At 40.3% G+C, this 14,743-nt stretch overlaps 1 protein-coding gene across 1 annotated transcript in view; it reads right to left on the bottom strand.

The window, feature by feature from the left end:
• MTHFD1L (methylenetetrahydrofolate dehydrogenase (NADP+ dependent) 1 like) overlaps nt 1–14,743 on the bottom strand; it is a 192,618-nt gene that overhangs the window by 137,137 nt on the left and 40,738 nt on the right. Inside the window, exons 11-14 of the mRNA XM_033103092.1 lie at nt 12,046–12,219; nt 4,579–4,715; nt 2,993–3,039; nt 105–212 (exon numbers count right to left, since the gene is read on the bottom strand). Of these exons, the coding sequence (XP_032958983.1) occupies nt 105–212; nt 2,993–3,039; nt 4,579–4,715; nt 12,046–12,219 (466 nt within the window). The remainder of the gene's footprint in view (nt 1–104; nt 213–2,992; nt 3,040–4,578; nt 4,716–12,045; nt 12,220–14,743) is intronic.

Genomic DNA, 14,743 nt, shown 5'->3' with positions numbered 1-14,743 from the left:
AATTTCAGAGTTTACAGGCTCCAGAATTTTTTCCATGAACTCCTTACGAATCCAGGAATCCCAGGATAAGATGCCCCAAATGGACATGGAGAAATTTTTCTCACCTTATCAGTTTGAGTGTTTTCATGCAAAATCCTTGTGTCAATGGCAGCAGCCAGTAAGTTATTGGCAGCGGTGATGGCATGGATGTCCCCCGTCAAGTGAAGGTTGAACTACAAATGAAATGAAAACATCTTTCTACTTGTTTCAAGCAACTATGGCAGTATTCGAGGCCTTTCTAAATAAATAATTACACTAATTACATATCCTTATTATGCACTGAGTCCATAAAAGAGCTGAAGTCAGAAAATCAATGCCAGGGCCTACCACCTGACAATAAAGAACTCTCGAGCCCACTCTCTGTTGCAAATTCTTTCTTTCTCGGGTTAAGGGTGAAATATTCTGAAGGACTTAGTGATCGGGCCTTATTTTATTTTCCTCATTTTCATTTCCTTTTATGCATTGTTTTATGATTTAGAAAATAGTCTCATCAAATATACTTTGGAACGTGGCAGGGCATAAAACAAACAGTAACATATAGAACAATATAGAATATGACATCACTTGTTTAGGTATATAAATGTTGAATAACTACGGTGTACATCTGAAACTAGTATAGTATTGTATGTTCGCTATATTTTTAATAAAAATCTTAAAAAAATATGACAGAAAGTCTGAGAAATAGAAAATATATCACTCTCACAACTCAATTAATTCTTCTGTTTTCCTTTCAGTCCTATGTGTACACATATTTGTAGAATCAGCATACTTGTAATTTTATACCTCCTGTTTTAAAGAACTTATTCTCATGTAATAATTTTGTTTACGTATAGGTAACAATATATAGGGGCTGTATAACTGAACAGATGTACCAAAATTTTTCGGTCTCCTACGTCTGGATACTTAAGCTGCTTCCAAATTTTCAGTTTTGCAAAGAAGGCTACAATTATAAAGAACACATACAAATAGCTTTTAAAAAAATTAATTGCTAATACGCGATATATTGCCAGCAGTGTGGTTACTGGGTTAAAGGATCTTGATAATATCACCAAATTGCTTTTTGAAAGAGTTGGAATACCACCCACAAAACGCTGGCAGATCAGTTACTTCAGAAACAAAGTAATCTTTGGGCTAAAAAAATAAGTTAATTTAATAAGTTGAAAAAGTGGTGTTCTGTTTCAAGTTGCATTTCTTTCATTTCTTGGAAGGTTAAACGTTTACATTTTCTTGTTAAAATCTCATTTTGTAACAAAATATGTGATCACTAGAAAATGTAAAAAATTGCATATATATATATTTTATAATACTTATAATTTGAAATATTGAGATCATGACACCATAATAGTTTATACCTTAGATTTTACACTTAATGTTAATATTACTAGCATTTTTATATCATGAGTCTTCAAAATATAGTTAATTTAAAATCCTGTTATTAGACATTTAAGGTTTTCCCTCAATTGTTTAATGCTACAAACTGTGAAGATGAACGGTTTTCAAATTAAGTATTTGCACACACAGCCAATTTTTCCTCAGGATAAACTAAAAATGGATGTATTTGGGCCAAAGGGTATGAGTATTTTTGAGGCACGCGATACATATTTCTAACTCCCCTCCATAAAAGTATTACCAACATACATGTCCCAGCAGTGTATAAAAATGTATTTCAAAAAAGTGTCATGTCAAAACTTGGTATTATTTTTAAAAATCCAACTCTGTCAATTGGGCAAGTAAAATGATAACTGATAGTGGTTTTAATGTAGACTAATTTGATTATTAGTGAAGATAAACATCCACGGGTTCGTTAATATTTCTTTCCTGATGTTTCTGCTGAATCCTTTGCCCGTTATAGAATTAGAACGCAAGTTTTTCTTTCCAGCTGTCTATTTATACCCACTTGGATGTCTGCAGGCCCCACACAGGCCTCTTCTGATGACTGTCACATTTGCCACCAGTTCCAGCCTCCTCACATCTGTTACTACTACTCTCCCAGTCCTCCATTTCGATACATGATTCTACAGAGTTGCCCAACCCGGGATCCTGGATGTCATCCTTGAATCCTCCTCTTTTCTCACCCTCACATCTAATTCTGTAACATCAGCAAACTTGTCTCAAGTCAATGTCACCCTTTTTTCCATCTTCACTGCCACTGCCCTGGGCCAAGCCACCACCATCTTTCCCCTGGGCCACTTGCCCGGTCTCCTTACTAGGCTCCTAGCATCTACCCTGAGAGTGTATTTCAACGTGACTGCAATACCTTGGACCTGCTTAGATCTGGGCTTTAGGAAGATTTCTCAGGGCCTGAAATAAGGGATTGAAGCAAAGAGTAGAACTGATGAGACCTGGTTACTGATTAGATACAGGGAACAGGGCATAGTTATCAGGGAGCAGAGGGGTTCTCAGAGAAATAGGAATTAACCCCATTGGCCCTTTCTGTCCATTTTTCTTGGGACGCATTTTTGGTTTTTGAGTCTCAATTTTCAGAAGTGAAAAGTCCACGTTTCCTGAATTTGGCAGTATAGCAAATGACCGACAGTGATACACTCGTAGGTCTACATCCTCTCATCCAGAACCCTGCCGGCCAGCGGGGTTTCGGGATTCAGAAGTTTTTTTGGAATTCAGAAAGGTAGTGTGATGTGCACATAATTTATTTGTAAAACACCCCAAGCAGCGTCTAGGTTAGCATCCATTCATTAAAAACAGTATTTCTGCAGCAAAATATACAAATATTTCCATCAAATGGCATAGACAAAATCCACAAATAGTTCATAACAGTAAATGTCAGGTTTTGCCACCAAATGGGTCATGCAGATATTTTTGGTTTTCGGGGCCTTATTTATGACTTTGGGGTTGAGGAGAAAGGATGGTGGGCCTGTGTTTATGAGAGCACGGAAAAAAAGGTGCCGGGAAGGAAAACCAGTGACACATAACATGGGTCCCTTTGAGATCTTACCTCCTCCATGGGAATGACCTGGGCATATCCACCACCTGCAGCTCCTCCTAAACAACAGAGTAGGCACCATTTACAATGAGTCACCAAATACAGCTACACTGATGAACAGGCCCTAGGGACATGGCTCCCTGAACCCAACAAGGAGGCACACTCTCCACCCCCTACCCACCCGGATGGAATAACAACAGGCAGTGAGAAACATTAGCTGTCTATCAAAGCAGAACAGAAGGGGGAAAGTTCACACTGTGCCCAATTCTGCAATTGAAGGACTTCCGTTTCCTTGTTTAAAAAAAGGGTAAAAATAATGGAACAAATGCCATTACAGCAAATAGGGGAAATTTTTTATTAGGTTTATGAGGCTATGCTTCATCTAAACTGCATGTGCATTGAAGTATCAAAAAACTTTGTTAAAAAAACCCCATCTGACTAACTCAGACTAACACATTATGAACTTCGGTCGATTTATTTTAGATAATAGTATGTAAGAGTCATCATGCTGTTTGTCCCTCAAAATAGTAAAGTTATTGCATTAACAACTTTAATGAATAACTTTAACGTTATTACGTTAAAACTCTTTCCTAAACAATCAGGATTCTTTCCATGTCCATACCACTTTACAATTTACCCTGTTTTTTAGATGCTATCTCCTTTGGTCCTCCCAATAACCTGGTAAGCCTGGTACTATAATCCTTTTTATGGTTTTACGGATGCAGCTCAGAGAGGTTATGACTGGCTCAAGGTCACACAGCAGTAAGAGACACAGCCATGAATAAAACCTCGGCCTTCTTGCTCCAAGTCGAGTTCTCACGCCACTATATAACACATGACATGCTATGGGTTATCAGTACTTAAGGGGTCAGGAGTTTTTAATATTTGTAAGAGTAATATAAATATAATACTGCTAAAAACCTCAAAGTGCCAAGAACAAACACTAATTGCAGCAATAAATGCCGTTGTAAAGTGAGCTGGAGAAGTATTTCGTGATAATTCTGTGAAGAAAGAGTAGTGAATGTGACGGTGCCAGAAGTCAGCCCAAGCGCAGCCAAAGAGGATTCTATCACATCGCCGTCCACGGCCAGTCCCGTCTCCAGAGCTCCTCAGGCCCCCACAGCGACTCCGAATGAGACAAGACTTGTGTCCCTACTGAGGGTCTCTAACTGTTTGGATGGAAAGAACTTTCATCATGGTTGCGATGATAAAACACCAATACAATGGCAGAGTTTCAAAATCGCTTGGCAAAGTAGCTTCTGATGATAGAGAAGGCTTCTGTCTGCTCAAGGCTGGACTCCTGAGCAAGAGCCCGGGGGGGGGGGGGGGAGCGGGGGGGGCGGGCACTGCTCAGGAAACCAAGGAATCGGGTCGGGAAGGGGGGTGGCGGGGGCGGCTCCACTAAAACCCCATGGCAGTTCCCTCTGCAGGAGGACCACCTTGGGGTGACCAGAGCGCATGTGGGGAACGCATGTAGGGGTGAAATGCACTCGTTCCTCTGACAGGTTTTAACGCCACATCTGTTGATGTGTTCTTTTTAAACTTTTCTCCCACTGCAATTTTGCTCTGAAAATTATACCAGTTGTTAAATAAAGTACCTTTAACTCCGAAAGTTGGCCCTTGAGAAGGCTGCCTCAGACAGGCAAAAGAGTTGATGTTCAAGTGTGCAGTCAGTGCCTGTACAAGCCCAATTGTAACTGTGCTTTTCCCTTCTCCAAGTGGGGTGGGTGTGATCCTGATTTGGGAGAAAAGAAAGTGAATTTAATAGTATTTCGTAAACAACCTATGCAAAATAAACTTAAGGTTCCAGAACCAAATCATAGGCTATTAGGAGAACATACCATTGCAAAATCCACTTAATAATTCTATTACCTATCTTGGACCATTATAGTCTACCTTCCTACATCACACAGGCCATGCTTACGCTCAAGTCAAGATACAGACACACCTTTACCAAGAGATCAAAACAAACAAACAAACAAACAAAACCAATAAGTGATTTGGCAGTGGTCCTAATTAACATTAACTTCAAAAAATCACACAGAATCATTCATCCAAATGGTTTCTATAATTAAGTTGATGTCGTTTCTTGCTGATGGGTAATTTGGCATTTGCTCTTACAATGTGGGCACAGCACGTAACTCAATGGCCCATGAGCGAGCAAGCAACGCATGGCCCAAGCTCAGGATCAGAAGGACTCTTCACCCCCACTCACCCATCTCCTTCTAGGTACCAGTGCCCAGGGTTGCTCCCACTATGCTTGAACACAAGCAGTGATGGAAACTCATCACCTCCAGGGTTGCCCACTCATCTGCAGACAGCTTCTGCAGTTAGAAAGTTCTTTGCACTAAAGAAGAAATGTCTGCATTCCTTTAGCTTCCTGTCTCTTGCAGTCAGACCCACTAAGCCGCATCCCTTCCCATACAGCAGCCCCTCAGATATTGGGAAAGAGTACAAGTGCAAAGGTCCTCAGCGCACTACGATCACCTGTGCTCGGAGGACCTGACAGCGGGCTACAGCATCTATAAAGCCAAACATCACACCTTCATACAGAACAACATCACAGCATTATGTGATAGGACAGGCACGAATTACATTCCCAAGTAAGGTCCCATAAAAGGGTTCCAATGCTTGAACCATTGTAACAAGTTTAAAAAACTTTCCTCTGGGCTTACAATATGGTCTTCTACGAGTTAGAGGGTGAGTCAGTTGTCTATGATACTCAACCACAACAAAACTGGTGACAGAGTTTTCTGACCTATAAAATCTACTGATGTGACCACAAAGAATAAATGCCCTTAGATACATCATCCCCAACTATCTCAGACCAGCAATCACTCATTCAGCAAATATGTATTAAGTACTACTGTGTGCCAAGCCCCGGGGACACACAGACGTCCCAGTTGGATTCCGTCGCTGCCATCACAGAGCTTATGAGTGATGAGAGCTATGGCAGATAATCAGCAATTACGATGAATGTAACAAACACCAGGACAGGGGAAATGGGGCAAGTAGACAGCATTATGACAGCACATGGAAGGAGGATCTGACTAGAATTGGAACATCAGGAAAGGCTTCCTGGAGGAAGTAACATCAAAACTGAAACCTGACAAATGAATCAACATTGGCTTAATAAAACTGAGGGCGGGCTCGGAGTTGTTAACATGCTAGGCTCTGTGTTTATATATATTTGGTTAATTATTTTTTTCCCAATTTGAGAAATGAGGAAACTAAGGCACAAGGAGTTTAAGTAATTTGCCCAAGGTCACACAATTAGCAGAACTGAAAATCAATCCCAGGCTAGTCATATAACCTCACTAGGTTATTTCTATGGCTGGAAATCATTAACTGTAATTATCAATTTAAAGCATGGGCATAGGTAAAATCAGTCAGTGAGTGTGAACAGAGTAAGATCAGAACAAAACTGTTAAGAACGTCTTTTCTTAAGGAAGAGCAAGACAACAGAGCAAAAGGAAACTGAGAAAGAAAAGGCAGTAAAACCTAAGAGAAACCCTGAGGAGGAGGCAGGGCTGTGACAGAGTCTTGGAAACAAACCAAGGAAGTGTCCAGAGTCTGAAGAGTCTGAAGCCTGGTGAGGACCTAGAAGTGAGTGGTCACTGGAGTTTGCACCAGGAGGTCACTGGTAGGAAGCTGGTGAGCCAACCTGAACACAGCTCAGTGAAGGGACCTCAACCTCCTCCAGCCACACGAAACCCGGTCAACATGAAGACGCCAAGTTATATGAAGGTGTTTATGCTTTGAGCCAACTTTTTATTTTTTAGATACAACATAAATAAAAAAACGTTAAAAAGCCATAGGTATCACAATTTTCCAACAGCCGGTAAAGAAAATGTGGTATCAAACGTAAGGTGATTTAAGAACCACACTGAGCACTTCCTAGTTGCAAAGGAATAGGAGGTTTATTTAAACTGTGTACACGAAGGATTACATTCTCATTCCCAAGGATATGCTAACATAGCCGCTGGAGACGGCCAAGAGCAGACACGCCCAGAGATGACCTCCTCAGAACTTCAGCTAACCATCCAATTCTTAATTAGAAACATAGGACTGCTTCGCTTTCTGCCAACTATTACAAGTCAGGGAAATCAGAAAGTAGGAAGTATTTATTGGGAGCAATAAAAGGAAAGCTACAATAAAAACTTATTTCACATCATTTCTGCATATGGCATCAAAATGTGGTTTAATTGTTGTCCCAATATTCTTAGCCTCAGGTTCCTAATTATCAAGTTGGTTTAGAAAATAAGCACCATGTAAACCTCATTTTCTGCAAGCGTTATGAGTTTATGGAGCGAGGACTGTGATTTTTGTTCATTATTTTCCTCAACTTCTCCCAGCTGCTGGAGCTGCTCCCCCCGATATCCCACAGTACCCACTATGTGTGTATTGTATAACTTTTCAGAGGGCATCACTAGAAGCTTCCCGGCATGTCTGTCTTGCTTACCAGGCCACCAGGCGGTGAAGTACTATGCCTATTTTCCTTGAATTCCTGTCACCTGTCTAGGGCACAGATGGGTACGAAATGGTTGACAAAGGAATAACGCCTTTTCTGAGACAAATATTTATTGCCAACTACAGTAAAAATTTATTAAGTGCGCTGTGCCAATTTGGACACGATTTGAAAAAAGTTTACATTTACTCCAAGATCAAAGAGATTGCTTATGTAGGGATAAGTGATAAAACTTTGAACTGTTCTCAAAATCCAGAATCTTGTTAAATAGCATTATTGCGATTAAGTGTGGGTCTAACCGTGAACTTCAAAACTATATGCTTGGACAGCATATGAAGAACAACAGTCACGCCACGCATCTTCATAACTTAGAAGGTTTTTTAAAAAGCCTTTTATCATCTAACTATAAACTCCATAGTCCGTTTGGTTGTGTTTCCCATCACACATGACGGAGGTAAATAGTTCAAAAGTCCTGTCAGTAGTGGTTCCTTCTAAACACTTTTGTTATATTTTGCAAGTGATACAAATAAAACAAAAACTCACAGATATTTAAATAGTTAGTTACCCAATGCAGAAAAGTACAGTCTTAGAAAATTCAGTAAAGGTTATTTTTATACTGACCAAAATAATGGGTTGAAATTGAAAACAAAAACAAACAAAAAATCTAATCAGGTGTTTGGCACTGTACAGAAAAAAAAAAAGTGATGTGAATAATTTTAATTTTTCTTTAATGTGAAATCCAGTCCCTTCACAGACCAATTTGGGCTTCTCTTTCAACTGCTCTGTTCAAGCAATTCAGAGACGTTCTAGAAACTTCTGGACAGAAATCGGTAAAGGGCCAATGGAGACCGATCCTGCAACACACTCAATGCCCTACAGCTGCACTCTGAGTCAAGTTCTCAAACAAATTCCTTTTCATTAGTGTAACTGGGAAAATATGTAATACTCAAGAGCCCCTAAGATTCTTTTGGCATATTTCCCTGAACAATTCCCAATACTTTTCATTTTGTCAGGCAAGGCAAATAAAGTGATGTGTAGGTGTAAATACCATGCGATGTGTAGCTGATGAAATACAGATGATTCTGACAGAATAAGAAATTCTAAAGTTTGAAGAATGGCTTTTTAAAGCGAATTAATCTGTTCTGCATTTGGGTTATTAATAGTAGAAAAAAATTTTAATCCTGTTGTTTTCTATATTCATCCCACTGTTGATATATTTAAATTGCATTTACACATAAATTCAAATGTACAATAACAAATATATTGTTATTTAGATTTATTGAAAAAGTACTTGGGTATGAATTCTAAAGCATGGGAAAAGATTTATGTTACAGTATTCAGACAAATGGAAGGACACAAAGTGATATTTATGACACGATCTCAATGTGTAAAAAGGACAAATGCACAGATAAAATCCTGGGAGGAGACACACAAATTTTTAACCCTTCTGAGTAATAAGATATTTAGTTTCTCCTTCTTTCTACTTTTCTTTATGTTAAATGTTTATACAATGAGCCAATATTATTTTCAGAATAAAACACCTTTAAGAAAAAAATTCTCCATTGAATGGGAGGATCATTCACGTTTCTAAAGAAGTTGCAACAGTGTATATAATGGTTTGATGAGGTCACTTTACCATAACTGACTTGACCAAAAGTAAAAATATAGGGGTGATCTTTATTTCAAATGAACTTTTTGTTTCAGATTATAGATAAAATGATCTGTTTTAAACTAATCTCAAGCAGCTAGCTATTAAAAGATTAGATAACAAAGGCAGTTTACACAATTAAATATCATTTCTCGTGTTGGTGGGTAAATTTACTCCTCCCTCACAGAATACAGTGTGGTATCCTTCAAGCTCTGCTACGGATGCATACATATATCTCTAAATCCTACCCTTACAGCTTTGTTTTTTCCAATGCAGTTGAAAGGAACCGTTTAATTTTTGTTGCTTCATGTCCTTTGTGAACTAAAGGAACTTATGTCACAATTTCAGAAAAAATAACTGATATCTTGGGGTTCAATTCGTACTGGAGAATTCAGGTTTAATTTTCATTTCTGTCTACAACACGGCACCCTGGCTTCTTCAGCTCGACTGTACATATAAATGCTACGGAGAGTGCGGGGCAGTTCTCCCGGGTACAGGCCCCTGCCTGGTTGTAACCCTAGTGAGCCTGGTCACGCTCCAGCCTGTGGCTGGAGGCCAGGCTTTGACAGGATGACTTTAAGTTAAGAACCTGAGAACAATACCAGCAGAGCTTTGTTTTAGACGCATCAATTCTGTGTTCCCAGCGAAGTGCAGGGCAATGTCTAGATTTGTGTTTTTATTTCCAATACTGAGAAGCCCAAAACAGAGTAAACCACAGCCACTCCACATCAAAACTTACTGCTTGATTTTTCCTTCGTTAACTGAGAGTGCGTCCTGAGTTTTCTACCCTAAATGGTGAGAAAACCAGCAAACCTACCTACCAAGGTCACCTAAGGCTTGGAGGAAGAGAAGCACACCCATGGACAAGAGGCTGAATTTGCTTTAGAACTTCTCCACATCCAAGAGTTTGTTTATCCACTGTCAACAAACTTGCATCAAGCATTCTTCCATCAAAGCAACACTGACTAGATGTGAGCTGCAAACTCGGGGGAACCAGGAGTCCCCCCCTAGTCAGCTGGCTCCTTTTACAGATTGGCCCAGAGGGTACCTGCAGGTGGGACCAACATCTCTCAGCAAGGAGTCTTCCTGCAGCTCCGTGCGGGACTAGGTTTGGGGAGGGGAGTCCTAGGTTGGAAAGCACCCCACTAGGGTGGGGAGTCCAACTCTAAGTGAGCCTGAAGCCTGAAGGAGAAGGTTTAAGCCAAAGGCAACCAATGTGCTTCAATAAGGTACGAATTCCTCAAAACTTCAGTGCCTCTGAAAAACCCTGGCTGTCTACATCTCATATAAAATAGCAACAGAAGGAGCTGGGGGGTGGGTAAGTGGGAAGGTGGTAAAGAGAGGGAGAGGCGAGAAGAAGAAATTATTACACCATTAAACAGGTGCTACTGTGCACGACATCTTCCTTTTTTGTAGTTTTTATCTTTATTTGTAGTTTAAAAACATTGAATTCACTTCTAGGGATTTTTCCCAAGGAGACATTGGACAAACACACGAATATCTGTGCCCAAGGTTGTTAATTTTCGCACTGTTTGTATAATGGCCAAAAATGGGAAACAATTTAAGTGCCCCCCGGATAGAGAACTGGTTAAATGAATTATGGGACATCCCTATGATGTTTGCAAACCATGTTTCTGCCTCGATAGACTTGAAGCATTAGAAACATGCTGTACTGTTAGTGGCTCAGCCACGCAGTGCTTCTCAGTGTTGGGAAGACGTTGGAAAATGGAATCCAGCCTCATCCCGGACATTACCTGGGACCCCCTCCCCCAGCACCTGACGTCTCTCGGATGCAAACAGTGAAATGGTATGTTGTCATGAAAAATAACAACATGGCTCAGTATGGGCTGCCACGGAGCTAGGTGCATGACAAACTGCTGAATAATCAAATCACTGACTGGAGCGGTGCAAATGATCTCATTTATGAAGGGCTGTATCTGTGTCAAGATGGTCTCAAATGTTAACAGCTGTTTCCTCTGGGTGCTAGGATTTGGGATGTTTCACTCTTTTGTTTATACTTTCTGGTATTTCTGAAATATTTTCACCATGAGTATAATTTTTATAACCAGAAAAAGAAAGAAAGCACTTACATTAATAATTAAATATGTAAAAATAAAGTAAACTATGAGTCAAGTCCAGTTATAAATGTCTCTGCTTGTTAATAGGCTTTTGTGCCTCAAGCATTGGCCTATATATCATTAGCAAGTCCGTGCAATGATATTTCAAAACAACAAAGGAATTTATATGGTCTCTCAATGATCCCTCAGGTCACATTGAATTAATATTTGAAATCCCTTGTTTTCTATCGTTTTGTTTTTCAGTTAGTGAATATATTTCTTTTCCTAAAATGAGGAAAAAATAATAAAGAAAACACTCCTTTTCATAAAAATTGTGCATTTCTTTTAAAAAATGACGACCACAAAAGAAAATGGCCCAACGTCAATTTTGAAACACAAGAAGAGAGAAACGGTGAGTTTTTATAATCCAAATACGTCAATAAGAAATATTAAAGACATGAAGAGAATAAACAAAGTATCATGGAATCATCTGTACACTTTCCACTGAAATGTTATTTCTAAGCAGAACACACACACAAAAACCCCTGCTCAGTTCAAAATGTTTCATTTTCAATTCTTATTTTAAATTTTATCCTGAAAAACAAAATGAAAAATTGAAGGTGGAGCAAGGGTGATCAAAACACAATATGAGAAACAAAAAATAAAGTAGTGGATCAGCGACTCGTTACATTTCATACTGTGTGGAGACTAATTTGTTTTGCGTGGAAAATAAACTTACTGTCTCACATGACATGAAGGAATGCCAAGTGAAATGGACAAGATAATGTCAAATTTGCGAGTAGGATGGATTTGAAGGGTGTGATGACAGACATACACAGGGACGAGTTTGATAAATGTCTCTCTGGTAAAATAGGTTAGAAAGCAATCTTACCCAGCAACTAAGACGTATTTTCCATCTGCTCGATCCTTTAACCTTTCCAGCAGCGACAGACGTACTTTGGCTTTGCTTTTGCCATAGATTTCAATTTCATCTGCAAGCAATCCTATCTCCTTGGCAAGGACATCCACAGCTTTTGGAGTCTGTGCTCTGGAAATCTCAATATCACTGGTGGGGGGAAACACATAAGAGGCAAGAGTCTTCTCAGCTTAGGTGGTCGCTGCTAGCATGAAAAACAGCCATACGCCACGCCAACAATTAAATCAATGTGATGGCTTTGTGGTCTTTTCTCCCAAGCAGTATTTATCACAACTGCTAACAATTAATGCGCCTGAGAAAACAGTACATAGCTTTAGGGAAGCAACTCTTACAAACTCATCAAGATCCTAGAGCTCTGCCCAGGTACCAGGATAACACCTATGCTATAGGAGAGGAGGCTTTGAGTGACAATGTGCCCAAAGGTGTCCCGCAACTATAAACCCACCATCGAGTTCCACGCTTTCTACGGGTTATTGATGGACTCATTAACCATGAACAGACGGGTTATTGCATAATGCTTCCTTCTTGGGCTAGCCCCACGATCTCTTGGCTATTCAAAAATATGGAAATGCTCTTTTGTTTTATCTGGGTCCATACTTTCCCTCTTTCTTTCCTATTTCAAGTCCAAAATCATATTTCAAAATATTTTATTAATTACATAACTGTAATGGACCTAATGCCTGAAGCTCAACGTCAGGCACAGGAGATTTTAGGAGCTCTGGCGTTCTACTAGACAAATACTTTAACTATTCTATTTTCTCCTCTGGCGAGATGAGAACACCGCTGCTCATCGTACAGGAGTGCTACGAAAATCAGCATGTGCTGAACTTCTCAGAGACAGTCTTTTGGGGCTCCTGAGCACAGCCATTTTTTAAATTTTTTTATTGGGGGTTCAGGCCATCCATCCGTCTGCGTGACCATCTGTTTGAGAGTGAGACCTGGCAGGCACAAGCCAGAGAATGGGAGAGCAGGCATCAGAGGCTCAGTCTTAAGGGTTCACAGCTCAGAAGACAGTAGTCGGTTCCCTGACTGGCCCTGGACCCCTCCTTATTTGGGGGCACAGCAGTCTCTGCATTGGGTAGCAGATCACTCCCTGCTCTGGACTTTTTGTTGCTACTGTTGACAATCTACTCTGAGGCCCCATAGGACCCTATCGTCTCCTCCATGACCCCACAGGGACTGACCTTCGTGCACGGGATAACAGTGAAGCTGTCTCCAATCCCGACTTCTCAGACTTCTCGGAAGGGCACTAGAACAGCTCAGAGAGGGGAGAGGGCCCCCTGGGCCCGATGGGGGCTGGGCTGTGCCTCTGGCCAGGTTACCCCCCTCCCCCAAGCCTGCCTGCATTTTCCTTATCTCTTCTCTTCCCCTGTCCTTTTTCACTGTCCTCGCTCCTTCTCCATTTTACTTCCCTGGCTACCCCTTTTTTCTGTTTCTCTCCTGCCACAATCTCCTAAACCAAAGATCCCACTCTTGGAAAATCTCCAAGGCTTTTTTCTTCACAAGCTAAAGAGTGACACTCACATCATTTTCACTTTTTTGAGTGATTTATAAACTACTCGGCCTGCCTTGCTTTCCCCAGTGGCTCTAGAAGTTAAATTTGGTTAAGCAAGGAAAGCACTTTTTTCCCCAAAGTAGAATTCATTTTGATTTATACAAAGATTGTGGCACAGGATTTGGTAGGGTCCATCTCGATTTTCAGTTTTTAGCTCTCTATAAGTAGAATTTTCTCATTTACTTTAAAACATTAAGGTCCTATAACAATATAAGTAACTTGGAAAGTATTTTATGAACTACAGAGATTATAGAACTACAGGGATGGTATTACAAAAAAAGCATTCTTTGGAATTTATGTGTTAATGAACACAGAAGGTGACTGAGATGTTTAGTCTGTTGCAGGGGTGAAAGCAGAGCTGGGAGGGTTTCACCAGCCCAGTGGGTGTAATCGAACCACAGTGTTCAGTAAATGCGCAAGGAAACAGAGATCAAGTCTAAAAAGCAACTGGTTATCAAGCGAAAACTTAGTCAATTACTGGAAGTTTTAACTATCAACACTCAGCTCTCATCCCAACGCTGGCGATGGGATCACCTGGGGAAGCCCTGGCATTATATTATACCCGCCCTGGATGAGGGGCAAAGCCAGTTCACTGAGGTGGCAGGGCAGCCACCACAGAGGACTCATTATGAGGCTGGGGAATGCATTTATTTCTCTGGCTCAGATAGCTTATCTAACTAATTATGTTAAAAATGCTGAGACAATGTCCTCCAGTTTGTATTTCCAAATTTATACAGAGAGACTACGTAGCTTACACTTCATTAAATGCCACTCTGAAGAAAATATCCATCTGGTCTATGACAGAACATCCTGTCACATAGGAGATATCACCACGCTCTGAAGAAAGCTGAGCGCACGTCCCACATGGAGTGGTGTTTGGGCTGGTTGGCCACTTACCCCCCAAGTAGAAAGCTACATGGCCCTGAAGACCAAGATGACATATGCTGGGCATTTCTAACACTGAAAAGCATATTCCAAATATTACACTACCATAGTCTGTCAAACCTAAGATACCATTATTTCATGGACTACTAAGTAGAAGAAAACACTACCATTTAATACAAGATACAACATCGATTTCAGAAATGAAAAAATATG

Source organism: Rhinolophus ferrumequinum, chromosome 3 (assembly GCF_004115265.2).
Source record: "Rhinolophus ferrumequinum isolate MPI-CBG mRhiFer1 chromosome 3, mRhiFer1_v1.p, whole genome shotgun sequence".
NCBI classification, from domain to species: Eukaryota; Metazoa; Chordata; class Mammalia; order Chiroptera; family Rhinolophidae; genus Rhinolophus; species Rhinolophus ferrumequinum.
Note: the sequence above shows the minus strand (reverse complement) of the source record. Positions and strands in the feature narration are given on the sequence as shown.